Source organism: Argiope bruennichi, chromosome 4 (assembly GCF_947563725.1).
Source record: "Argiope bruennichi chromosome 4, qqArgBrue1.1, whole genome shotgun sequence".
In the NCBI taxonomy this organism is placed as follows: domain Eukaryota; kingdom Metazoa; phylum Arthropoda; class Arachnida; order Araneae; family Araneidae; genus Argiope; species Argiope bruennichi.
Window position 1 is genome coordinate 102,328,586 of NC_079154.1, and position 27,006 is coordinate 102,355,591.

The 27,006-nt window shown below is 26.6% G+C and overlaps 1 protein-coding gene across 1 annotated transcript; it reads left to right on the forward strand.

The window, feature by feature from the left end:
* The first annotated feature begins 796 nt into the window (after positions 1-796).
* LOC129967038 (RNA polymerase I-specific transcription initiation factor RRN3-like) lies at positions 797-23,263 on the forward strand. Its single transcript, XM_056081676.1, has 13 exons — positions 797-995; positions 7,223-7,433; positions 8,409-8,498; positions 8,691-8,820; positions 12,721-12,814; positions 13,509-13,677; positions 14,203-14,265; positions 14,401-14,530; positions 15,272-15,539; positions 17,239-17,402; positions 18,583-18,838; positions 21,574-21,640; positions 23,111-23,263. The coding sequence occupies exons 2-13, from the start codon at positions 7,236-7,238 to the stop codon at positions 23,207-23,209; spliced, it is 1,728 nt and encodes a 575-aa protein (XP_055937651.1). The 5' UTR covers positions 797-995; positions 7,223-7,235; the 3' UTR covers positions 23,210-23,263.
* Positions 23,264-27,006: the final 3,743 nt, after the last annotated feature.

Consider the following 27,006-nt stretch of genomic DNA (forward strand, 5'->3'; position numbering starts at 1 on the left):
TTTGGCCATGACTGAGAAAGCGCACTCGCTTTAATAGTGTAGATATAATCATAACATTGCGTAATAATTAGAAATCAATGTGTGATTTTTAAAAAGATATACACTATTTATTTTTGAATTCGGAAACTCTCCGCACTTTTGCACAAGTGTCAGAATCTGTTTACTTAAATCAAAAAACGGGTCAGATGAAAAGAGGCGATGTTTAAATTGAGTAGTAAGGTCAATTCAGATTATTTGCAGAATTAAGAAGCGTAGTAATTTCATGTCTTTCCACATGTCACCCTTGGTGAATTACAACCATTGAAAAGTCCTAGTCTCAGGATTCTGAAACGAACAGTATTATTGATGAAGTGCTGAAGTCCTATAACTCTTATCTTTCTGCATAAGAGAATAATAATAAGACGTACTGTTTTTATCTTATGTTTAACCCCTTAACTAATGTGTTTGTTACTTTATATGTTAATCGAATAATCATATTTTCTTAGCTTATAATTATGGATCCGAAAAATTTTTCGGCATGCATTCATACGTAAGCAAATGCTTCAAGAATTCTCAAAAGAATCAATGAGATAAAAAAAAAACATAAATTAAAAGATAATGGATGGATGATTTTTTTTTTATTTTTCAATTTAATGCCGTTAAATTTTTATACGATAACTACTATAAATCATTTTTCAATATTTAAATAATTGTTGGAGTGCGACAGTAGTTCAATATAAATAATTGTTAATGGAGGTAAAGCCAGCTGTTATCTACTAAAAGAACCGGAACTGAACTGCCGCATTGTAACAAAATATTGTTCCTTTTTTTTAATTGTATTTCCACATGGTTGCGTGTGCGCGTCTGAACTTGCCGGAAAATAAATATTGAGTCTTCAAAATGTAACACTTGGCGTTACGGCATCTATACAAACTGTTTATGCATTCATACACAATATACATCTTTTATAAGTGAAGATATAGTTAATTCTGCAAATCGTCTTTCGCTGAAGACGTGTAAGTATTTTCAACCTCTGTAATGTGGATTTGTTCTTTTTATGGATTAATTACGCTGAAACTCATTTTATATCTTGAATATCTAAATAATACCAGTGTATTACATTTAATTATTTCAATGAGTATTATTAATTGAAATTAGTATTTTAAATGCGCACTACTCGCTATGTTTGTGCAAAATCAAGTCATATCATTTATTACACTCCTCAGCTTTATATTAAATTTAGGCGATGAATTTTATATTAATCATGCTTTTCGTATACAAAGAATGTTTAGTTCTATGAAAATTCGTTCAGATCAAAGAGTAGCTAAAGTGCTGAATTGCTTATGTGGGATGAAATAATGTGCTGTGTAATAAAAAAAAATTTTTTTACACATTTACAATTTATTTATATTTACACAATTATTTTTTATTTTTTTAAAAGTATGTATTGTGTTGGATTAATTTCTACAAGCGTATGGTGTTTAGCTTTAATTGTATTACCTTTTTATCTGTAATTATTTAACCATGATATCATGAAGGAAATGCTTTTAGAAAGTTCCTAGTGTATCATGTTGAATACTGACATTTGCATTATGCTATGTAATATAACATTGACAAAAATAATATTTATTTTGTGGTGCGATGCATATTCAGCATTTGTGGTGCGGCGCATATTCAGCATTTGTGGTGCGGCGCATATTCAGCATTTGTGGTGCGGCGCATATTCAGTATTTGTGGTGCGACGCATATTCAGTATTTGTGGTGCGACGCATATTCAGTATTTGTGGTGCGACGCATATTCAGTATTTGTGGTGCGACGCATATTCAGTATTTGCGGTGTGACGCATATTCAGTATTTGTGGTATGGTGCATATTCAGTATTTGTGGTGCAGTGTGTTTTCAGCATTTGTGGTGTGATAATGAGCATCCATTTAAGGCAATTGAATCGGCTGACTTGATTTTAATGTATTTTATTTTTAATTAAATTTTAAAATCTTGTTAAGTTTATTCTAAATAACTAATAAATTTTACTTGATAACTAAACAGCTCTGATCTCTATTATAATTATTAATAATTAAAAATAATTGTTATTGAAGAGAACATATTCTAAAAAGGAAGAAAAATGTATTGTAAAGGAAATTATGTTAAAATTATTTGAGCAAATTACATCATAGAAACATTCAAAGAAAAATGTGCTGTAAAAGTTTATTATATATTGTACTCGGATATTTATAGTGGATTCCTTATATATTGTTGATTACTCGTATTTACAACTTCAGTAACTATTAACTACTTTTTCTTGTCTCCTGCGTGATTCTTCTCATTAATTATATTACAGATATATTCACAGAACTTTAAATATTTTTGTTTTATTTAATAATATATTTATTCTTAATTTATATGCACCATACTGTTTATTTATTGAGAACTCTTAATTCCATTAGTTTTAAAATTTTAGGAGTATATCTGATTTAAACAGCTATTGTTTATCACAATATTTTATTATAAAACCTTTTAAAAATTAATTAGTAACAGAAAGAAATCTTGGTTTTTATTTCTTTAGATTGAACTTATGCAGAAAAAATTATTTTGATTTATATTATTAAAATATTGTAAAGTTTGTTTCATTGCAAATGAAATGTTTTTTTCTAAGAAAATCCATGGAAAATCAGTGTATAAAAAATATTAAAATACTTAATGACAGGGTAGAAATTTATACGATTCTGATTTTACACTGTATCTTGTTTAATGAGCATAATTTTTTCTTGAATGTTACTTGTAATGCAAAACACTTTTTAACAAACAGCAACAACAACGCACAGGAATTCATGCAAAATAAGCTAATATGTTCCATTCTAAAAAAAAGCAAATTTCTATTTATGCAATTTATTACGTAGAATGCTAACTTTTTTAACAAGAAAATTGTCTAAAAACATTTGTGCACTTTAAAAGTTAGCAAAAATGAGACACAGCATTATCATTTAATGAATTTGTTGCATGCATAGCCATTCCCTAATTAAGATGATACTTCTGAATGTATAATGCAATAACTTCCTATACTTTGAATATCCCCGGAAGTTGTTACTCTACTCTGCATTGTTGCTCTGTTGAATCTATTATTCCCCCCCTCTCCTGATAAAAATCGCCTCCACGTTTGTTTGCTGTGATGCATAATGCAATTCTATAAATTTTTCAGTACTTCTAATTCTTTCACACCATTGTTATCCACTTCTAGCCTCATAATCTTGGCCATAGAAACAATCTTATCGATTAAGGCACCACAGGCACTCGCTTAAACCCCTCAGAGTTGTGTTTGGCAATGGTATCTGACCAAAACTTCTTTCATGAGGATATAAGTGTTTTATTCAAACAATCTTCATCCAAAACTGATACAGGTCAAGCCAGTATGTGATATCATAGTGTCTCCTCATAACTTGTTCTGCCAAATATTCGCTGCTCGTCAAGCAAGTCACTCTTTGACATTTTGTTTGGCTCATTTTGTAATTGCATTATTAGAATTGCTCATTAAGAGAGATTTCACTTGATTATCATTCACTTTTAAATTGCTGATTTTCAGACTGTAATTTGTAGATTATTTGAAAATATAGTTTTATGATATGTGTTAAGGAAAAATCATTATATTAAATTACACAATACAAAACTCAAGTCATTTGGCTGTTGTTTTACTTTCTTGAATTTAAGCTTCAATTATACTTTTAAGTAATTAGTATGTTTTGTAGATGTAGTTCCAGTTGTATTTTCAAATAAATGCTTTTGTTCTTTTCCAAAATCATTTCTTATATCAAAATCATCCATTAGATCTTGTAAAAGAAATCTATCAGGGTTGTCACACCACCAGAAAAAAACAGATAATTTAAAAATCCTCTTTAAAAAAAACTCAGGAAAATGCAAAAGAATTTGAAAATTTTTATAAGTTTCTTAGTTATTTTTTCCCATCTAAAAAATGCTGATTTCTAATGAATTGCAAAAATGAAAGGTCAGTGGCATAGCTTCTAAAACGAAACGATACCATTTGCAATTGTGTAAGGCAGAAACTCGCTACATTTCTACTCTCTTCCTTTTTTCTTTTTTTTTTTCTGTATAGATCAGTTGATTTCATTTTGATTTGCAAGTTATTTGCACAGTTATTCTTTTTTTATGAGATTCCCAAAGTGCAGTAATGAGCATGCTGAGACTTCTGTGACTGCATGAAAGTATCAGATACTTTTCTTTAGTGGGAATATCCATGTTCACTCTGCAGAAGCAGAGCGATTGTGTTAAGTCTACCATACTAAGTTTATCAAATAGTTTAATTATTTGAGAAACTTTGAGTTTATTCAAAGTAAATTAGATTTTTTTTTAACAATGAACTGCTCAAAATCTGTATTTAACATAAATTGGTTGTAAGAAAAAAATCAATCCTGATTTTGTTGAATATATTTGAGAAGTTCCACAAAATCCATTTATTATGTACTGTTCACTTTGTAATAAGATAATAAACCTAAGTAATATGGGAAAATAAATACTTACTAGTCATGCAAAAAGAGGAAAACTTACAAGACTGCATGCCAATTCAAATGAGTCATCATTGATATTGAACTTTGTATCTAAAAGGAATTCAGGAAAAGAAGTTTCAAATCCGAAAACGTGATATTTAATGTCTGAAAATAAACTTTCGAACTTTTTAATTCAAGAAAAATAATTTAACGCTGAATTTTTTATGGGCACCAAAACTTATTGTGTCACATTCATCCTTTGATACACTCAATGATATATCAGAAACATATTAACATATGTTCACGGGAAATGAAATACCAAAAAAATGCCGGACTTAATTTATTACGGATTAGCTCCGTGAAAAATTTGCAAAAGTTGATGCCCAAATATATGAATCGTCACATGCATAAATGAAAAATAATTTGCTGTGCTACTTTTTGTTAAGTAATCATTAAATGATTTGTATCTTGTTAATAAAAAATGTCTCAGGTTTTATTTCACCCAAGTCCTTAATTTTGTGTGACTTACAATTAATTAAAAAGAACGAGATGTAATATATTCCCTTTATTATGTAAATTTTGTCTTGCTAAAGTCTAGATAATAAATAAAAAGGATTTTTTTCTTTTCCTTTTCTTTTTCTTTTTACATAAATATAAACCTTCTTTGTTTTTTTCTGTATGTAATTATGAACCTTTTTTTAACATGCTATTATTTCAAACAATATTAAATTGTTGCTTCCATTCCTAGCTTTTTCGATTCCCTAAAACAGTATTGCATTATAACTAGAACATGGGTGCTATTCGTGCATTTTCTCCTATCTTGAATATAAGTACAGGGAAAACAAGGAGTTTTTTTTCTCCAGATTTGAGTGGCAGCCTTGTCTATAAAAACTTTTAATGATTTAATTGATGTCTTCATATTTTAAAAAAGATTTATTGCTTTTAGCTATTTGTGTCATTTGTTTCTTAGAAACAGTCTTTAGTGCATTTTTAAATTATTGAACTGCACTCAATGAATTTTTAATTATTTTGAATAATTTCTTACATTTGGCTTTGCTTTTATTAATGCCTTTAGTTTGTTATGTTAATAAAAATTATATAACTTTAAACACAAAAAGGAAATTCCACTTCTCCTCCATAAGGTTTGGTTTGTTTAAGTTTAATGATGCAAATAATTGTAATAATTTTAATGCTCTAAACCTTATGTCAGAATCTAAAATTCTTTTTTTAAAATTTCAAGTCAGGAATTCAATTATGTATATATATAAATCTTTAAGCAGTGTTCCATAATTGGATCAAATAATAAAATCGAATTAGTTTCAAGAAAGTGAAAAAGTGGTAATCTAGGACTAGGAAGTATATTAGGAAGTTTGAAAGCAGCAAATGCAAAAGATTGAAATCTGGGCGTTCCTTTAGTTTTTGAAGCCAAACATTAGCATGAAATGATGGATTACCCCAAAATAAATGCTTATTTTCCAGCGAAGTGGTGTTTATTCTTAATTGGTTGAGAATGATGTTGAACTTTCTGTTAAGTAAATCTGGTCATAGTCCATGAAAAGTCGAATGAAGATATCGACTTTTGAATTTTTTTTTTCGTATAATGAAGAATTTTGTATGTTATGTATTTACACCTTCGATTAACATATCTTACAAGAAATTAGTTGTCAGACAGCAAAATTTATCACTAATATTATAATTGGAATACTTCCATTTAATAGCATGAAAAGTAATGTGAAAACTATTTTTTTTTTAAATTCAAAATGGCACATTAGATTTAACCTTTAGAAACTAGTCAAACCAAAAATCAAATATTTTCTGCAGTTTTGCTTAAAAGATCTCAATATCTTTATTTTATTTGCTTTTTAAAAAAATGAAAATGAATCACATTATTAATTGTTTAGATTAGAGCATGTCATTCTTTTCTAACTTTTTGTATAATTGGAGGGACTACATCCTTTTGATAATACCAATTTCTTGTGATTAAATAGCTTATAATTTTGAAATGCGGTGAAAATTTTGAATTCATTTTTGGTTTATATTAACCATATGAATGTGCAAACCACAATTGTGCTACTCTTGTATTGAGTATGTAGAAGTAGTACTTCTTAAGTATGTAGAAGTGTGATCTCGCTGCTGTTTGCTACTATAATTTTCATTCATTGAAAGCACTTGAATTCATATCAATTGCTGTTATTTTAATATCGTTCATTTCTGGTTTTTAAAAAGATACAATTTACTTCCAGCAGTATTGATAACTCTCAACATAAAATACTACTAAAAAACTACCAATAAGTAAAAAGTTTTCTTTAGGGAAATTGCATGAGTGAAATTTACATCTGTGTGAGTCAGGTAATGGGAAAAAGGTAATGGAATTACACAATCCAACTTTGTTTGTGCTGTATGTGAAAAAGGAATTCATGAAATTTGTGTACAGTTTTGTAATAAATAAGAATAAAAAATGTCTTTCTTGGTAAAAATTACTTTTTATATAAAAATTAAAATTATAATTTTTCTATTTTCCAAAAAAAATGTATTTCCATACTTTTAGCATATTTATAAGAAAGTACGTCGGTACCTAAATGGTTGCTTATATTTAATTATATATTTTTATATAGAAAGATTTCTTCTGCAGCAAATTCTTTATACTGTTAAATTGAATATGTATTCATTCATGTTTTTTAGAATCATATATATATATATTGATTTCATTTCCAATACAAATATAAAAATATTAAACTTATTTTTAGATCTTTTGTAACGATGGTATTGGTACCTATTCTCAAGACCTCAATGTCTGGTTCTTTGAAAGACGTGAGTTCAACGAGCTCTCCCAGAGTAAAATTTGATTTGCCCATTGATAAAGAAAGTATTATACAATATATTCAAGAAGAAGGTGATACATCTTATGGTGCCAGATTAAATTCTGTCTTAAAAATTCTTATGGATAAAGATACTGAGGTTTGTGTAATGAAATTTTGTTTATTATTTAATGTTTTAACTTCCTTAAATTGCTATATTAAAATTTTAATTTTTCACCCTAGTTAATTATAAATATATTTTTTCAATGAATTATTGATTGTAATTGGTACATAATGCTTTTTTTTTACCTTATTTTTGTACTAAATACAATTAATTATCCAATAATCCAAGTTTTTATTATCCAATATCCAATAATCCAAGTTTTTGATGAACAATTTAAATTTGATAGCATTTTGAAAGGTTATTGTTAGATTCAATTACTAAATGAATGTTTTAAAGATTCAGTGCCATGTTTGTATTTTGAATCTTCTTGAATTCTATTTTATTTGTTTATTATTATTATTACTATTGTTATTATAGAGATTTGGTATTTTCTTAGTATTATTAAAAAGAGGATTAACTATTATATTTTAAATTTTGTTTGCAAGCTTTTATATGCTTTTTGTTAGTTTACTTCTATTGTAATTGTAAGTAAAAATTATTTAATATTACAAACTAGTTTTACAAAATCCTTTTAATAGATTTTTTTTTTTTAAATGTACAAAGTAAGATGGAACATATTTTAAAGTAAATGTATATGAGAAAATCCTAAGCTGATAAATAAGAATTATTATTTTAGGAAATAGAATAAGAACTCGCAATTAAAATCTGCTTCTCTGTTGTATAATTAATTGTTGTCTGGCAAAGTATTTTATTAAGTATTATCTGACTCTGAATAGTTTGTCTAAATTTATATTATTATTTCCAGGGGAGTAAAATTTAATTTTTATTTTACATGTAAGTAGATTTCTTTCTTTAAACTTTTTTTGAATTAATACTAATTGACAAAAGTGGAATTGAAGTTATGGTTAATTCATGATGAATTTATTTAAATAATATGCTGAACACTTTTCTTTTTTTATTTAGTTTTGTAGCTTTGCATTGTTAGATTGAAATGTATTTAAAATCTTACAGGATTCTATTCTTCTAAGATGGATTACTGAACTGAAGGACAATATTCTATTTTTAGATAAGAGAAACGAATCTTTGACATTTACATTATTGGTAAGAAATTTTCCATTTTTACGGTTTTATAAATTAATGGAAATCAGATATATTAAAATTAAAATCATGCTGACGCAAGTTATTTTAATCTGTTATATTTTAGCAATCGCATGCAATATGATTGCTAATTTTTGAAGATTTATATTTTCCCCCTCTTTACTACTTTTTTTAAAATTTTTGTTTTTATTTCAGAAAATGGAATGGTATAACAAAAATGAAAGATTTATTAAGGCTTATCAAGAATTGATTTTAAATCTGGTGACAGCCCACTCATCTTATCTTAAACATGTTCTCTATTTCATAATATCTATATTTGTGAAAGGTAAGTTAATGGTTAATTTTCCAGTTTCTCAGATTTCTGTTAACCCTTTTGGGATAAATGTTAAAAGAAAGCATTCAGAGCAGGACAACTGTCTGTATAGGCCAGAACATGTTCTCCTGCTAAGTTTAATGTACATTATATTTCATTAAAATGTACGTAATAATTCTTAAAAAATACCCTTAGCATAGAAATGGTGCAATTTTTAAATATATTGTGATTAAAACATTTAAATAAAATGCCGGATATTTAATACATAATTAAAATACACTATATATATTTTTATTGATGATCGATAGAACTTAAATTGGCTTAATAATATTAATAATTGACATAAGAAAAAATAATTAAAATTAAAATTTTTTTGAAGCATTCTAAAATATTAATTAATGCTTCTGGGCTGTATGAAGAATCTTAAAGTGCAGATCAGTGTAGAGACCAACAGTATATCATTTATTTTGAAAGTAGTTACTCGTTTTTTTTTTTTTTTTTTTTTTTTAATTGGAGCAAACATCCATCTTGAAACTTTAAATCTTTTTTTACAATAAAAAATTTCATATTTTGTTATTGTGCCCATAGATTATCCATAGTTCGATCATTCATAAGCATACTTACCCCCTTTCCTTTCAAGAAACATAAGCATTGCTGTAGCTTGACTGCACAAATGGAAAACCAAGTGAAATAAAACTCTTGTTACAATAATATCCTTTCTCCACTAAGAGATAAATTGTAACAGACGTAAAATGAGCACATGTTTCTCTTTATGTTAGCAAATAGGTGTTTCTGTTTATATTTGTGAAAATTTAATGATTCACAAATACTGCAATGTGACTTCTGAGAGAGAAATACTAATATATGGGATCTTTTGAAAGGGGGGGGGAGACATTTATCAACACTGTAATTTAATAGAAATCGTTTCATTCTAAAAGCTCAATGGATTCATGTCTCTATTGGAATGTTTCTATGAAAATGTGGAGATGTGACATTCAGCCTTCAAAAAAATGCACTTATAGGTCATTTGTCCTAAAGGAGCTAAGTCATACATTCACAATTACACCATGGCAATGGAGTGATGACAAATCTATTGTCAATGCATAAAATTTGCTCCAGTCTGTCTGACATGGGTACATTTTTAAAAAATGCATTATAACATTGAATTACTGGTCTAAAAATAGAAATGAGATGAGAGAAATTTGAAATGAGTGAAGAAAGATCTTGTGGAGGGCTTTAGCTAGACATTAAGTGAGAGTTTACCATGAAGCTATTTTATAATAATCATAAACAGTCAGTAATTTTAGGCTGAAAAATAAAATTAAAGTAATGCTCGGCATGGTGTGGAGTAATCTTCGGTTTTAAATCTTTTTTATTGTTAGATTTAAATAGGAACTATTTTTTTTATTTATAATATCAATGTGTTATATTGTTTTATCTTTTTACTACAGATTTGCTTCTAGCTTTATTTGCTTACAAAATCAGATACCATGTAACATAATACAATATGATATGTTATGATAATTACAAAAGTCCAGAGAGGTTTAAAATTCCATTCCAAATAATAATTCTTCTTACCTGGAAATCTTTCAAAATTGTGGGAAAAAACAATTTTAAGAGAAATATTTCCTTTATAATCTTATTCAAAGTCTTAAATTAGATGGTATAGAAACTTTTGAGCATCTCATTCATGATTTTGGGGGACCTGATATTTTTTTAGTATATTTTTATCTTAGTTTTTTCTGAATGTATTTTTATATGTTATTTCTTTTTTGTATTGCTTGGCTATAAATTCCATTTTTAGGTCTTTATTATTTTGGCTATAAGTCCTTGACTTCCTGTCTCTTTTTGTAAATAGTGCAGTGATTTCTTAAAATGTATAGTAATTTGTATCTTTGCATGATGGAAAAACTAATCATCAAATCAATTGTTTATTTCTTATGTGTAAATTTTGTTATCAAAATAAAAAAAACCCTGCAATTCGATCATTCTGTAATTGCTGATAAAATTAACAAATTACTGCTTCTAAGTTTTCACTCGGGAGATCAAGATAGATCTTTGCCTATTACAGTAGACTCCCGATTATCCGTGCCTGCCACACTAAGTTTTTTTTTTTTTTTTTTTTTTTTTTTTTGCTTCCAAGCAAACAGAAAATGCTTCCAAAGCAAGAAACAAACACAAATGACTGATTTCTTCAAAAAGGTGTAGTTTTACAGTTATGCTTTTGTAATTACATAATACATTATAGTATTAAAACAGTACATATGTATTAATTTTTCTGTGTATCCTTGACGCCTCTCATAAGTACAAAGCACTTTTCTGTTTTCATTAACAAAATGTATTTTAGGTTAGTTTTGAGTGATATACTAAAATATTCAGCGTTAGTTAAACATTTCAGGTGTTTATTTTACATTTTATTGTACATAAAACGATTTTTCAAAGTTGGAATGACTGTTTTCTCTTTTGCTATACCCGTTTTTAGCTTTTTTCGGATTATCCGCGGTGGCCACGCCACCCAATTCCGCGTATAATCGAGAGTGTACTGTATCTGCAATTATTCTTTGTACACAAATTTTATCTGAAGAATTGTCAAATTTTTGCTGAGTTAATGTTGTAAATATACTCATGTATTTTAATTACCTAAATTATTCTTTTCATGGAAAGAAAAAGGAACTTAGCTTACAAATAAAGCTAATATTTGCCAAAAATTATATGAGGAGTTACATTTTGATCACTAATTAAAATGTTATTTTTTTTTAAATGGCTTAATGAATATTTTTGTTAATTATTTCACTTTTGCAAATTTTGGTGTAAATATTAAAAATTTATTCAAATATTATGTTTAATTATTTTTCATTACTTTTATATTTCATTTTCATTCTTCTAATATATGTTTCTGTCTTTATCTTTAATGCTTTTTTTTTTTAATCTTTTTGCACCTAAACTTTTATTCATAATTTAAAACGGAATTTTGTTTTCCACCAATTTGTGTTTAATAAAATATTTTTCCACTATGTTTGAATGAAAGAAAGCATTTTTTCCTCCTCCATGAATTTAAGCAGTTATTGGAAATGTGGAATTCAAATTGCTGAGTTCTTATTGTGAAATTGTATTTTTCCACTTGTTCATTTAATGTAACCTAATTAAAGGAAAAGAAAAATAATTTATTAATAAGCTTTAGTATCTGAATTAAATAGCAGATTTGAATTTCATTTTATATATTTTCAAACAATTTGAATTGCTTTTGTATAAGCTGAACATTTAAATTTTGCAAAAATCAACCATTGAAAAATTTAAGTTTTGAAAAGTAGCCTCTTGTTTTTGATGCTTAGTTAAGATTTTAAACTTAATCAGAATTATAAAATATTTTACATTTGTGTTTTAATTCCTTTTAACCCCAGTCTAATAAATAATTAATCATAAAATATTTGGTGCTATTTTTTTTTTATTTCATGCATTGAAAGATTTCTTTCTTTTCCACCTTTTTATTTTTAAAATTTCAAACAAGTATTATGTATATTAAATTTGTTGCATTAATTCATGTTGCTGAATTGCTTGATTTCTCAACTTTTTCTCTACTTTCTACCATTTGAATTTCTCTAAAAAATGAAAAATTCAAGTTTTGATTGCAAGTTTAAAGAAACTTCAAATATCAGATTTATAAAAGCTACTATTCATGTTTAAACAAATTTAGTTTTAAAATTCAAAACTATAAAAATTTGTATAAGATGATTTAAAAAAAAAAAAACTGGAAATTAATAGAAATCAATGTTTTTTTTTTTTTTTTTTTTTTTTTTTTACTTAATCCATGTTTTTATTTATTTATTTAAAATTTTTAGTTAGTATTTTTAGATGGAATCCATATGTCTGCAACTAGGTGTCCATTTTATTTTTCCATTTTTTGCTTTGTAGTATCAGCTGACAAAGAAGTTCCAACACCAGAAGAAAGAAAAATATGGCGGCATGCTCATGAACTTGCAAAACATATTACTGAATTAATACCCTTGTAAGTCATTTACATGAACAAATTTTGCAAAATTAACATTGATATATTATTATTTACAATGTTTTTGAATTTTCCATATTTGGACAATTTAATTTCATAAAGAGTTTGAAAGACCATTGTAGAAGTATCTGATTTTCAACTCTTCAAAACTAAATCCAAAAAGCGATATACATTCAGAAATAGATTTGATATTTTAACGATTTTGTAATTAAAGTAGATTTTTTTAAATTTTGATCTTGTAATTTATATATTTTAAGAAACATGAAGCAGATGTTTTATAACAGTCTAGGGACTCTTATACTTCTACAAAAAGAACTCTTATATGTTATGAATAGATTTATTAAATTGAGCATTGGTTTATTTCACCTTTTTTATTGGTATTGTATTATTTTCAATGTACATAATCTTTTTATCATATTTCATAATACCAATTATTTTGAGTTATTTAATATAGAGTATATTAAAATTCCAGATTTATCCATATCCATTAATATGACTGATTGTCTCCAGATTTGAAATTTTAATTATTTTCTTATAAAAACATTTATTTACATATATTATCCATGTATCTTTAAATATTTTAGTAAAAATTATTTCCTTATAGTTAAAAAAAAAAGGCGCATTTTAATAATGGGGCATAATGTACTTATAAATTCTTAATTCTACTCCCTAAATTGTTATTACTTGTTTTTAGGTCGCAACATATATTTTGCGTGGCACTTGTAGAAAAGTTCCCTTATATTAGAAATGCAGCATGTGTGATTTTGCATTATGTAGAAAATCTTTTGATTGTTTGTACATATTTACCAAGCAAGAGGCCTTTAATATTGGAATGTGTTATTGAAAAATTTATTCAAATAGATGTAAGTATTATGTTTTATATATTATTACTTTTAAAATTTTCTATTTAACCCCAGTATATTTTAAATCAAATATGTTTTCATTTACTTTATGTACAAAAAAAAATGACTTATTTATAAATTTTTTTTTATGTTCCATTTAAGTATTATTTGCAATGAATTGAAATTCATAAACCAACATTTATCTTTTGTCCCTTTACTGAATTAAATTTCTTTATTCTTAACTTAGATAAGCTTCAAGTAAAAAATTACAATTTAATTAAATGTAATTCAGAATTTAATAAAATTAACTAAAAGTAGCATGTTATTCATTTAATATCTGTAATCCAAAATATAGATTTTATTGTTTGATCTTTAACTGTGATACAGTTATATTTATATGTTTAATTATACTTTCAACTGAAACGTCTTTTTCCAAAACAAAAGATTATTGCTATATATATTATTCTGAAACTAAATTAGTAATCAGCAATTTAAAAAATTGTTTTTCTTTCTCTAATTTTTATATTTACTTTCCTTTTTCATCAGGTGAATTGTTCTAAAACAACAATAGAAATGTATGAGATGCAAAGAGAAGAGGAAGAAAGTTTGGTAATAAAAATTTATCTTAATAAAACTTATTAATTTAATCAAAAATTCATTTTAATATTTTATATACCATTAAAAAATTGGAAAGTACTTCCTTTGTATAATTTTATATTAAAAATGTGTAAACATTTATTTTAGAATCAAGATTTGGAAATGGAGTCGACTATTGAAAAGAAAACTGATCAAATGGCATTTCCTTTAGCTCATAGTCTGGATATTTTAATGAACTGTTTGTTTACATATATTAAGGAAACATGCTTTTATAATGGTATGTATTTAAAAAATATTTTCTATAAATACTCTCTCCCTTTCCCTTAATAATTATTAGATTTCATTTTTTTATCTTTTTGCTGGCTTATAATTTAATTAAAAATAAATAACTGATTGAAAAGCAAAGGTGGAATAACTTGGATTTTGTTGTGGTTATGAAATTGTATAAATGATTTACCAAAACAACATTAATTCAATCTAATTTAATGATTTTAACAATTGCATACCTTATAGCAATATGGGAAGAATTAGTATATTATCTGTTTAATAAAACTATTGAAAATCAATTAAATTTATTTATCATTCATGTGGTTAACCTTTTCGTAATAGCGCTTTCAAGTGAAACTTCTGCAGGACAGCCTTAACGTGTTTCAAGCATTCTTCTACATTTTAAAACATTTAAAACGCTTTATAAATGCTTACTTGTTTGAGATTTTAATTTAGTTTGTTCTAATGGGTCAAAAAACAGAAATTTTCATATTGTATGAAGAACAGTATAAATACAACAGAAATTTTCATATTGTATGAAGAACAGTATAAAATTTAATTCTTCTTAGTATAGAGTTAAGTCTCAAGAATTCATAAATTCTAGTGATGATTAAAGAATTAATTTTTTGAGAATATTATTGAGCATTTGATAAGATATCTAAATATTAATTTGCATCTCTATTAGTCACTTTTACTTATTTTATCATTTGCATATCTTATTCTTTTTTTTTTTTTTTTTTTTTTTTTTTAGATAGTGAAGAACTTGATTGGGAAGCAACAAAGAAATTGTATAAAGAATTTTTAACAATCTTTGATAAGATTATTCTACCTACTCAAGGTAGCTGTCATGTTCAATATATTTTGTTCTACATTTGTGGCTTAAAGCAAGATCTTTGTATAGGATTTTTAGACTATTTATGGAAAAAGGTTCAGAACCCTAATGTTGCACCAGTTTTAAGACAAATAGCTGCATTTTACATTGGGTCTTTACTTTCCAGAGCTAAATACATAAGTATAAGGTAAGTTTTCAATTTTATCCAATCCAAAAAGTTTATTATTTAGAAAATATTGTTGATTTTTTATGGCAATTCCTTAACTAGTGTAATGAACTTTACATATTATTTACTACATACATCCCTTTTAGCAACCAGTTGGTTTATCAAGAATATTGATTATATTTAATTTAGGTATACATATCTGTGATTCCATCAAATTATTGTATGTTAAAGCTGTATTATTTCATTTGTTCTATTTATGTTCTATTCATTTAGCACAAAGATCTTTCTAATGGAAACTAGTCCTGTGATGGGAATTAAATTATTATGAATTGATGTTCAAGCACAAAATATACTTTTTTTTAAAAAAATGGGAAAATATGATAAACCAGCACATAATGATAGTAGATCCTAATGGCATTAGTGCAGCTAATGCTTTTTAGGTACAATTTATCAAACTTTTCTATATGAAACAAATCTAATTTTCTCAATTTGCTACTATACATTCCTAAGATCATGAAGTTCTGAAACTTATTCTGAATCATGGTAGTGCATATTTTTGACAATTCACAATTTATTGAAACTTTTTTCACTTGGCACTTGTAGAGTATGGAATTTCTATCAATCTATTCATTTTGTTAAGAGAGTCAACAACACAAGAATTGCACTTCTGCAGTTATAATAATCTTTTCAATTTAGATACTTTTTACATTCTTTCAGAAATATGATGTATATTCTCCAGATTGATTTTTAAAACTTGGAATTTGTTACTGTATTTTTAATCAAAAACAACAATATTTCCTTCTTTTTTTTTTTCTTTTTTTTTTTTTTCAAAAATGTTTGTGGTAACAAGACTTTTCCACAGAAGAACATCTTAGATATTCTTATGCATGCATTAATTGTAAATTTTGTAATGATTTTGAAATAAAGGCAACCTGACAATAGAGAAAGAATTGCAAAATTTGAATTTACAAAGAAAATTCATCCTACAAATTACTTTTTTGCTCTGACGGTTAGGGGAGTATAACATCCTTGACATGAGGCCCAGAGCCCCTTGAATTCATCACTGGTATCAAATCTGCTAGACAAGAAGGAAGCAAATACAAGATTTATCTTTGATAAATTAACATATTTGCAATCACTTATATGAATAATAAAAGTTTCTAACAGTAAGCTACTGCACAACTTATTCACTTATTTTAAAGTAATCTGCTCTTTCCTTTTCTTGACTATATTAAAATAGTCAGAAATTAATTTCAAGAAGCTTATTATGTATTTCAAAATGAGTTTTTATGTATTTTAGAAAATATTTGTAATTTTAATGTAGTCTCTTCACTAATATGTCCTTTATTTTTAGTACTTTGTCTGAGACTAGAAATCTGAATTAGTTGTATGTGTCTCAGCAAAAGGAATAGAGGATTTACATGTTTGCCTGAATTTATTAATATTCTTCTTTGTTTTCATTTATCATTTAATTTCAAAATATTTAATGATATTTCCTTCCTTTATGCTTAATTTCAAAAATATATTTAATTTTTTGCTTAGTTTTAATTTACTCAATTACCAGTTATAATTTTTCTATTCAATATTTTCATTATTGTTGTTATTATTGAAGAAATGCTTTTTTTTTTTCAATAAATTACATTTGATTTTTGAAAAGCTTTGTAATTAGTCTCTCTTTTTGTTTTAAGAAATGAATAAATCTTTCTTATTTTTATTCTAGCACTGTAACTGAATGTCTTGATTTAATGTGTAACTGGATCCATCGGTACATTGATGCTCACACTTCACGTGATTTGATGGTCCATGGAACTTTTCACAGTGTCTGCCAAACGGTATTTTATGTATTTGCCTTCAGAAACAAAGAACTTCTAGAAATGAATGATGGTAATAATCTGTTACTTTTTGTAATGACTGATTCATATTTTACTAACAGAATTGTAATTTTATCTTTATATAAAAAGGATGAAATGGATTAATACAGATATATCAAAAATTCATACAAATCATAACATCAAATCTTTATTTGACTATTTGTTATCTAACTACAGTTAAGACCATTTTTATTAGAACTACTTAGTTACAAAGAAATTTTTACGAATTTTTATTCAATTTTTAATTTATTAATAATTTTCAAAAATTTTGCCTTTTTTCAATTACATTCAGAAATATGCAAAAGTATCCTTTGAGCCATTTTAAACTCTCTCGGTTCTAATATCATTCTAATTGAGGTACCAGAAAATCCTGGAACACTTCGAATTTCTCTTTTTAAAGTTGAGAAACAGAAGAATTATGCAGAATAGGTGTAAAGTTACTGAAATAATGCAGGTTCGATTATTCAATTTTAAATTTTAAAAAAAAAATGCTTTTCTGTGGAAACTCTGAATATTAAATTGTCTATCAAGGATTTAATTGAATTTAAATAGAATCATGTTGCTTGCAAACAGACAAGTCATTGTAAAAAAAGACTATTCTAAGAATCTGGTTTCAACATTTATTTATTTTTTGAAGTTTTTTTAGCAATGGTATATATTAAAAAATATCATCACAGTTAATTGAATCTGAAATAACCTTGTACTTATTCTTGTTATGACCTTTTCAATATAAATCTGCCCTTGCTCTCTGAATAATTAGTTATTAAATGTGATTATATAAATGTGCTTAAAATATTTAATTATTTTTTTTATTTCTGACATTTTTACTTTTTTATAAAACAAAAATTTGAAAAAATATATTAGTTTATGTACCATATAAAGATAAATGTACGCAATTTCTTTTTTATATGATTATGTATTCTTTGAGATGCTTTGTTTATTCCATGTAAAGTATTTCTGATAATGTATGACAATTGAATTTTTGATCTTATTAAGATAAATTTCAATTTAGCAACCAGTAAAATTTTTTAATATTAGTGCTCTTTAGATTTTTGATATAAATTTTGACATGATTATTGATAGGGGAAAGGGGGAAAAAACGCGAGGTAAATCTTTGACATTGTTAGTTTCTCATTATTAATTCTTTGTTAGTGAAAAATGCTTCAATCGTTCCAAATTAATAACTTTTTCAGGCCACAAATATCTACAAAGTCTTAACTTTGATAGAATGGTTACATGTCGTCTGAATCCCTTGAGGTTTTGTGATAGAAATATAGTTCAGAACTTTGCCAGCATTGCCAGAAATCATCAGATAGCATATGTGTATCCAATAATTGAAAGAAACAATAGAAATTTATTGTATGCTGGATTTCACTCCAATACAGAAGAAGTTAGTGCTGGAGCTATGATTCCAACTTTTTTCCCTTTTGATCCATATTTATTAAAAAGGTGAGTATAAAAATTAATATATTATATGATAAGAAAACTCATTAAGATGTATAAATTTATTATTTATTCCTAAACAAAATATAAAGAAAGTATTATAATTGTCAAAAATTTTGAACTCAAGATTTTGTCAAATCTTGACATTTCAGATATCCTGAATTTGAAAAATACATCTTTATATGATGTAAAATATAATATGGCAGTTAATGTGATTAATCAGTTATTATTAATGATAATTGATTGATACACATTAACCATATTATATGCACTATATAAAAACAAAAGTCTATATATATTGCCAATTATGGTATTTATTATAAATGTATAAATTATAGATTGTTGTTAAAAATAGAAAAATAATAAAATGTGAAAGGAGAAGGAATACTATGAAATATTTGGATAAATTTACCATGATAATCAAAATTTAATATTTTTTGTCTTTCTAAAAATGATGAATAATATTTCCTTACATGTTTATTCTTCCCTTTTTTTTTATTTGTTTATTTCATTTCTTACCCTCTTTCTGCATTATCATGTTTTTATTGTACACAGAATATAAATAATGTATTTTTCAAATGTTTTTTGTTTCATTTCTTTTATTTATAGCCTGTTATCTCAATTATCATTCCAACATTTATTTTCTCTCTCTCTCTCTTTTTTATTATTAAACCCTTTCTATTGTCAGTTAGTGTAATATTCATCAAATTAATTTTTTGATGGGGGAGAGGACAGATGTTACAGTTCTTTTACTTTTTTCCGTACTTTACCTTTATTTTATATTTTTACTTTTGAATCTAGTTAACTCTAAACAAGGCTTTTTTTATTCTTAATTTTAAAAAATAGCTTTCATTTTCTTTTTTTTAAAAATTTGATGAAACTTATTAATTTTTTATTGATTTTAAATATTGGTATTCATATTTGTTAGAGGTTTTCATTAGTTTTGAAATTCTATGCTGAAAGATAGTTGTCATTTTATGATGTTTGACTATAATTTCTAAATGTTGGTTATATTTTTGGGGTGTATTACATTTCTGTAAATTTTAAATTTGTATCTGTTCATTTGTAAAAGTTTTTACTTTTTTTTTTCCACAATTGCGAAAGAAGAAAGTGATAATTGTTTTTCTTTTATCAATTTTATTGTTAAACGCTCAATTTTTGATCTTGTTTTTCATTCCCATTATTTTTATGTTATTCATTTTTATAAGGTTTAAAGGTAGTGAAGTATTTAAAATATTGATTTACACATACAGGATATCCCCACCACCACCACAAAAAATGGAATAACTCTTTAATTATTCCAATCTGACATATACTTCTAACTGCAAAGTTAAAATGAAATTTTTATATATCCACCATAATGAAAAAAATGTCAGTGAGTTTTATATTTTTTAGATGCTTGTTTACATTTAACTTGCATGTTTCTGTTTATAAAACTTTCTGCATTAAAGGACAAATATGTTGACTTAAATAATTTTTTTTCTATACCTCTGACTGGTGCATGAGTGATTCTTTTTAATTTTCAGGGATAATATACTAATGAAAAGTTATTTATTCTTTGACATGTATACAAATTTGCTTTCTTTTTAATCAATTTTTTTATGTGATCTTGTTCATCACTTGGAACATATAGATAAAGTTTTTGAATTTGTCAACAAAGTTCTACAGATCTATGTACATTTTTAAGCTGCCATAATATATCCCTTAGCTCCTATGTAATGCCAATCAAAACTAACTGAATATACCAGTAACTATTCATGTTGTACAAAATGGGGCGAACAATTTTCTAAAACTATCACACCTGACGTTTAAAAAAAATATGTTAACAATTATAAACCTCTTGTCAAACAATGGATTTTTGCTGTCCCAAATGTTATTGGTTTGAAGATTAATGCATTAATGCATAACATTCATCCGTCCAAATTACATTTTTTAGAAAAGGATTTAATGTTCTAAACTGACTCGTCATACTGCAGCATGAGGGACACTTGAAGAAAAAAAAATCTGAGTTTAAAAATGAACACTTTTGAAAATTTTGTGAATAGAAATGGGAAACTTTGTATGTGCGTAGATGAATATGAGAAACATTGACTGATATACATTTTTACATTATAAGACCTATATAAAATATTTAGTTTTTTTTAGACTTTTTATTATTAACAACCAGTGGAGCTAAAGGGTTTTCATACAATTACTGTTATTAATATTCATTTGCATCTTATTTAATGAAACTTAGTAATTGAAAGTAATGCTTAAGCATTGTATTCACTGAAATAAAAGCTTATTCTAATTTTTAGGGACACATTTTATATGTATATGTGGAATAAACTAAGCTTTTGATTAGGATTGAACACATATGACATTTGTTGGCATATCAAAAATAAAAGTTGGCATGTAAAATATATTAAATGGTAGATTTTCCACCTCTGTTCAGATACAATTTTATAGAATAACTTCTTGGCTCTTTATTAAGCCTTTCTTTACTCTTTCTTTCTTTCCTTTTTTTTTTTTTTTTTTTTTTTCAGTTACAAACAATGAACTGAAAATTAGTGGAATCATTTAAGAAAAGCTTATATCCTTCAACTTTGTAAAAAAGATCTAGATATGTTTAAATATTAATTCTATAAAATGTTTGAGTATTAATTCTTTAAAGTTTTCTAAATTTGAACATGTGGTTATAACATTTTATGGGAAAATAATAATAATTTTTTTTTTCCTAATTTTATCTTTCTTTTATTTAGATCAAAGCATTGGATAGAGTCCCAGTACAGAATTTATAATCATGCCTCTAAAGATGAAGAAACGGTTGTAAGTTTACAAATTCTTTTTTATAAATAGTTTTTCCTTTGCTTTACAATTATATAGAAAGCATAGAATGGAACCAACTGACATAAAAAAACTTAATACTTTTAGTTAATTAACAATTATAAATCTTCTTAAAAACACCACATTAATATATTATTATTATGCAACAACTTTTCAAAAAAATTATTATAAATCTTCCATTGTCAATTAATAAAATATTAAACAAGATAATTTTAAAAAATGTGTGTGTGGCTTAAATTAACCCTTTGTGATATATTGAATTTTAAAATTGAAATTTAAAAAAGGTTTTATATAGTCTATTTAGGCCTAAAGGAGAATACAGGTAAAACTTTTGTAAAGATTGTGCTTCCTATTTTGATTTAGTAGATGTTCTTTCAACTGGAACACTTCCACTAGACCTCTGAAAAAGTGAATTGCAAAAATGATAGTTTTTGAAAATATGTGAAAAATGATGCTGAATGCATCAAAAAGTGATGTTTTTCATTCATATGGAATAGATTAAAATTTCTTCCATATGAATGAAAATACTTTACTTTGTACATGTGTTGTAAATTTAGTATGACGAGTGCCCACAAGAATTCATCCTCAAATTCGATATCTGTAGACAATTCTTGAAGTGTTTTCATTGCTTCGGAAAATCTTAGTAGTCTTCTCAGTGCCATTTATGATATAATTAATTTACAGCAAAAAATTAACTAGAATTATATTTAAGAAATAAGTTATAATATATGTATATATAAATTTTAAAAAATATTTTCAAAATTATATAATACATATGGAGCAAAACTCAAATCAAGAGCAAAAAAAATCTGTATAGCTCTAAGTAAAGATCACTAGAATTACTGATAAAAGTCCTATAAAACTTCAGAGACTTATATTAAGGTTTGAATATTTCCAAAAGTTTAAAATCTGATCCATGATATTCTGTGAATTGAGTTCATTTCTCCTGGAGAAAGAGAAAAACAGGAAACGATGACACAGATAACATTATAAAGCTTTACTAAATGACAGGATCCACACGGTATTCCAGATGATGAAACATATAATTTCATGCAGCAATTGTATGTATGCTTTTTCTTTAATATATAGATTTTTTTTTGTTGTTGTTGTTTTGTACTAGAAAATATTGGACAAAATTCTTTGAAAAAATAGGCATTTCCTTAAGCTGCGATAGTTGAAAATTATAGATCTACTTAATTTATACTGCCTTCTACTATTTAAAAGGAAAATTAAAAGTGAATTCTACACCTATTCTTTTCCATTAATAGTTGAATTTAATGACTTGAGGAAAAAAGTGAAGTGTTCCAAAAGTTTCTCATTTTCTTTTGTTTCAGTACATCTTTATCATAAGAATATACAAAATTTGTAATCATCTACTCTTATTACAAGTTTATATTGCATTTTCTTTAATAAAATTGCTTTCTGAAAAAAATTTATGTTCTCTAATTTTAGGATCACATAGAAGATGAAGAAATGTGTGTTGATGATGATATGTTTTCATACAGCATGTCTCCTGGCTTCAAAAAATCTTGTATTAAAGTTTATAGATAGTTGGATGTTGATTTTATCTTAATTTATTGTATAATAAAATGCTATGGTCATGAAGTTGTCTGAATTCATTCTTTGCTCATATTCATTCATTTTGATTTTGAAAACTAATTCATTTTCAGACTTTTAAAACAATTACTTTATGTAGTTGTGATTGAACCTTACATAAATGATTAGTAGGTTTGGTATCAAATTGGCTGAGTCTTTAATGCAAGTGAAAATTTGTTACATGTTTTAATCAGTAAATACAGATGAAATTTTCTTTGTTTTGTAATGTAGAAGTTTGAATGGTGGTTCTCACTAAAATATGATTTGCCTCACTTGGCAATAGCTCTGAATTGTTAATATTTATCTGCAAATCAAGTCAGTTAAATAGAATAAACAAAACCTTATAGAGTGCATTTGTGAAATTTAAATTAAAATATGAATGACACAGAAAATTTATATAGAGTTGTAAGTTACATATACAGATATATTTTGGGACTCTTTTGAATGGAAATAAATCTAATATTTAAGTAATATAAATAATTTAGTGATGCAAACTTTTTTTAAAAAAAAGCAGGTTATTTAAAAATTTAGCAATAATGAATGTAATTATTTTTACATTAAAACGATAAAGAATATTTTTTATATCACTTTACATTTACTTTTTTGATGACATGAGGATTATATAAGTTTCTCAGAGCTTATGATTTATTGAAAAATTAGCTTGTAAATGAATTCAATGTATTCTTAAATATTATAATATAGTTTTTAGAGAAACTATGTAATTTCAAGTACAGATTTTCAAAAAACTTTATATATTTTTTTAAATAATTACTGTTTTATAACTGTCTTGCGAAATATTTAACTCTTTCTGTAAATGATAAGATCATTGAGATTCGCATAATGAACTTGTTTTAACATCTTGGGATATAATGTTAAGCTAATACTTAAAAAAAAAAATCTCTGAATTAATTCTAAAGGCCTTAGAATACACAATAGAGTAAGTGCCCAGCCCAAATTTTCGCTATCTGGAAACGGATATTGCCTTCGAAATTGAAGGGATACAGGATGTTTAAAAAATAATTGAGAACCACAATTAACGAAGATTGAATTAACTCTTTTTGATTTGTTGACTTCACTAGCAAACAAAATAGAAATTGTCATTGAATATTAAATTCATTATTAAAAAGGTTAGTAAACCCTATGTTCAATAATCAGTTTTCTTCAATCATAGTGACAAAATGTGTTGCCACTTTAAATTTAATTTATATTTATCTTTTGATAATTAGTTTTTAATTTAGTTTAAATATGTTTTGGATGTTTTCTTTTGTCTTTATGCCTGCTGTGCAGTAAAATTCGCGGTGTTCATTTATACATTTCTTTTGTACAGTTATTAAGATTTTTAGAATTTTCAGTTGTTTCCCTTTTACATATTTTTAATTTTGAAAGAATTCCTCGAATAAAAGGAAGGAAAACAAGTGATGGGACATAAGTTTGTTAATCTACACTTATCTGTTTGTTTTATCTACCTTTCCAACTTGTGTACTTAAGAAACAAAATTGAATCTCCTAAATATTGATTTTAGATTAACGATTTTGTAGAAAGTAAATAAATGAATCAGGATTGCATTTTAATGGATCTTTATAATACAACAAAACATAGAAACCTTATTGGCTTAATTGATGCAAAATTCTTGTGATTTGTAAGTTTTGTCACCTGTGAATTTTCCTAGTCGGTGAAAATTTAATCTTTTCTCAAGTGATTTTGTAACGCACTGATATCTTCCTTATAATATTAACAAGTATGCATGCTCGAGGCAGCATTCTTCTTAATTATTAGTAGAGATATCAAATATTTCGTGATATTTTTTTGTAAGCTCAAATAGCACTTTTATGCTGATAAAACGTCAAAAATATCGGATGCTTCGAAAAATGAAAAATGTTACTTTCTTCACACCTATCCTCGTATTTTAGTGAGCGGAATTCTAACTCACTCCTCAAATTTTCACTGTCCTGAAACCCCAACACTCTACTCATTTTTTTTTTTTTTTTTTTTTTACTTACTATTTTACACATTTTAAAAAAATTATATTCATCATCTGATTATGATAAAATTATTTTTTTAAAACCCAAAAGACTTCCTTTTTCTACTTAAAAATTTAAAGTGATAACAATAATTTTGTTCCCTACAGTCAGTGTTCTACTCACGTATATCTCGAAATATTAATTATGTGCTTATTATTCCCCCCCCCCCTCAACATTTTTTTTTTCTTTCGAAGAAGAATATTTCTCCTTTCTGGCTAAAGAATTAGCATAACGCTCGAGGCTTGCTTAAACAGCTATTACAAAAATCAATTGCTTATCTATAATGGAATGCAAATGTTTGAAGGACACGATAAAACATATTAATCTTGTGCGCTTGAAATACTAATTAGACTAGATAAGAAAATTATCTTTATATTTTCAGTTTTTCACGAAGAAATTATTTAGTATCTCGGCCTTTATTGCATATCGTAACATTGTAGGGAATACATATTAAAAGTATTTGTATTACAACCTCATTAGTTATTCTGTTTGTCAGAATATGTGAAACGGTAAATACCAGGTGCGTCATAAATTCGTGCAAGCTTCAAAAAATTATAATGAAAAAAAAGTAATGCTTGAAAAAATATTCGGTTTGCAGGAATAAGTCCAGAAAGTCTTTGGATTTTTTTCTAATTAAAATAATGTATCTTAAAATGACTGATAGATGCTGCTCACATGTGCAAGCTAAGATGCTTTATGCACATCAAGAAAATAGAGCACACTAACTTAACAAAGCACATTTTATTTTAAAGCAAAATATGTTCAACATATGTACTATAAGGTATTAAGCAAGTGCTTATGCCTATGTACTAACTACTAACCACTACTATGTACTATGCCACTAACTATGCCTATTACAGCTGAGTGTAACATATCGGCATCGATGCCACCTCCGACCCTTTGAATGTCATCTTTCAGCTAACTCCTCAGTACACATGAGCCGTTAGGTATCCCCACATCTAGAGTAAAATCTGGCAATCGTGAGGGCCACTTAATTTTACATCCTAAACTTATCCCCCGGTCCTCAGTGAATGCGTTTAAGAGGAACGTTTTGACGAAACAAGCAACATGAAATGTGGCATCATCCTACATGTATACCTGTATAACGCAGGCTGAACATGGTCTTGCAAAAGCGTAAAATACCCTTCCGCAATGGCAGAACAGGTTTTTCAACCGGTTACAGGACAATGCTCTTCACAAAAGAAAGGGGTCAGAATGAAGGACGCGGTGAAACCACACCAAACAGCCACTCGGAGAATGTAGTGGTTTGGTCGTATACTCATAAAGTTATGAAGTCTATATGATGTATATTGTTATAAACTAGTAATGTTGCTTCCCAGCACGGTTAGTTCGATCACCGGAAAGGCTGATTTACCATCATCTGTATTGGATGCTGCTCGGGTGCCGAGCCAGTAACCCCAGAGTTTGGCGACAAAATGGATATTGCTGGAAACATCGAGAATTTTGGCGATCCATCCAATAGGAACTGAAGTACATCCAGAACCTTCTCGTTCCGCCTACCGGGAGCTATAAAAGGCCCGGGAGTCTCAAGCTGCAAGGAAACCAGATCTGAAGCGTAGTCGGAGTTGTAGATAAGTAAGGAGTCGTCGAGAGGATAGCGAAGCAACGGCGGAGTGCCAGCGTTGTGTAGAGCCCAAGCTATAGCTGAACCGATCTGTGTGTCGATTCCTGTTGTCTATTGTGGAAGCAGCATCAAGTTGTGTGTGGAGT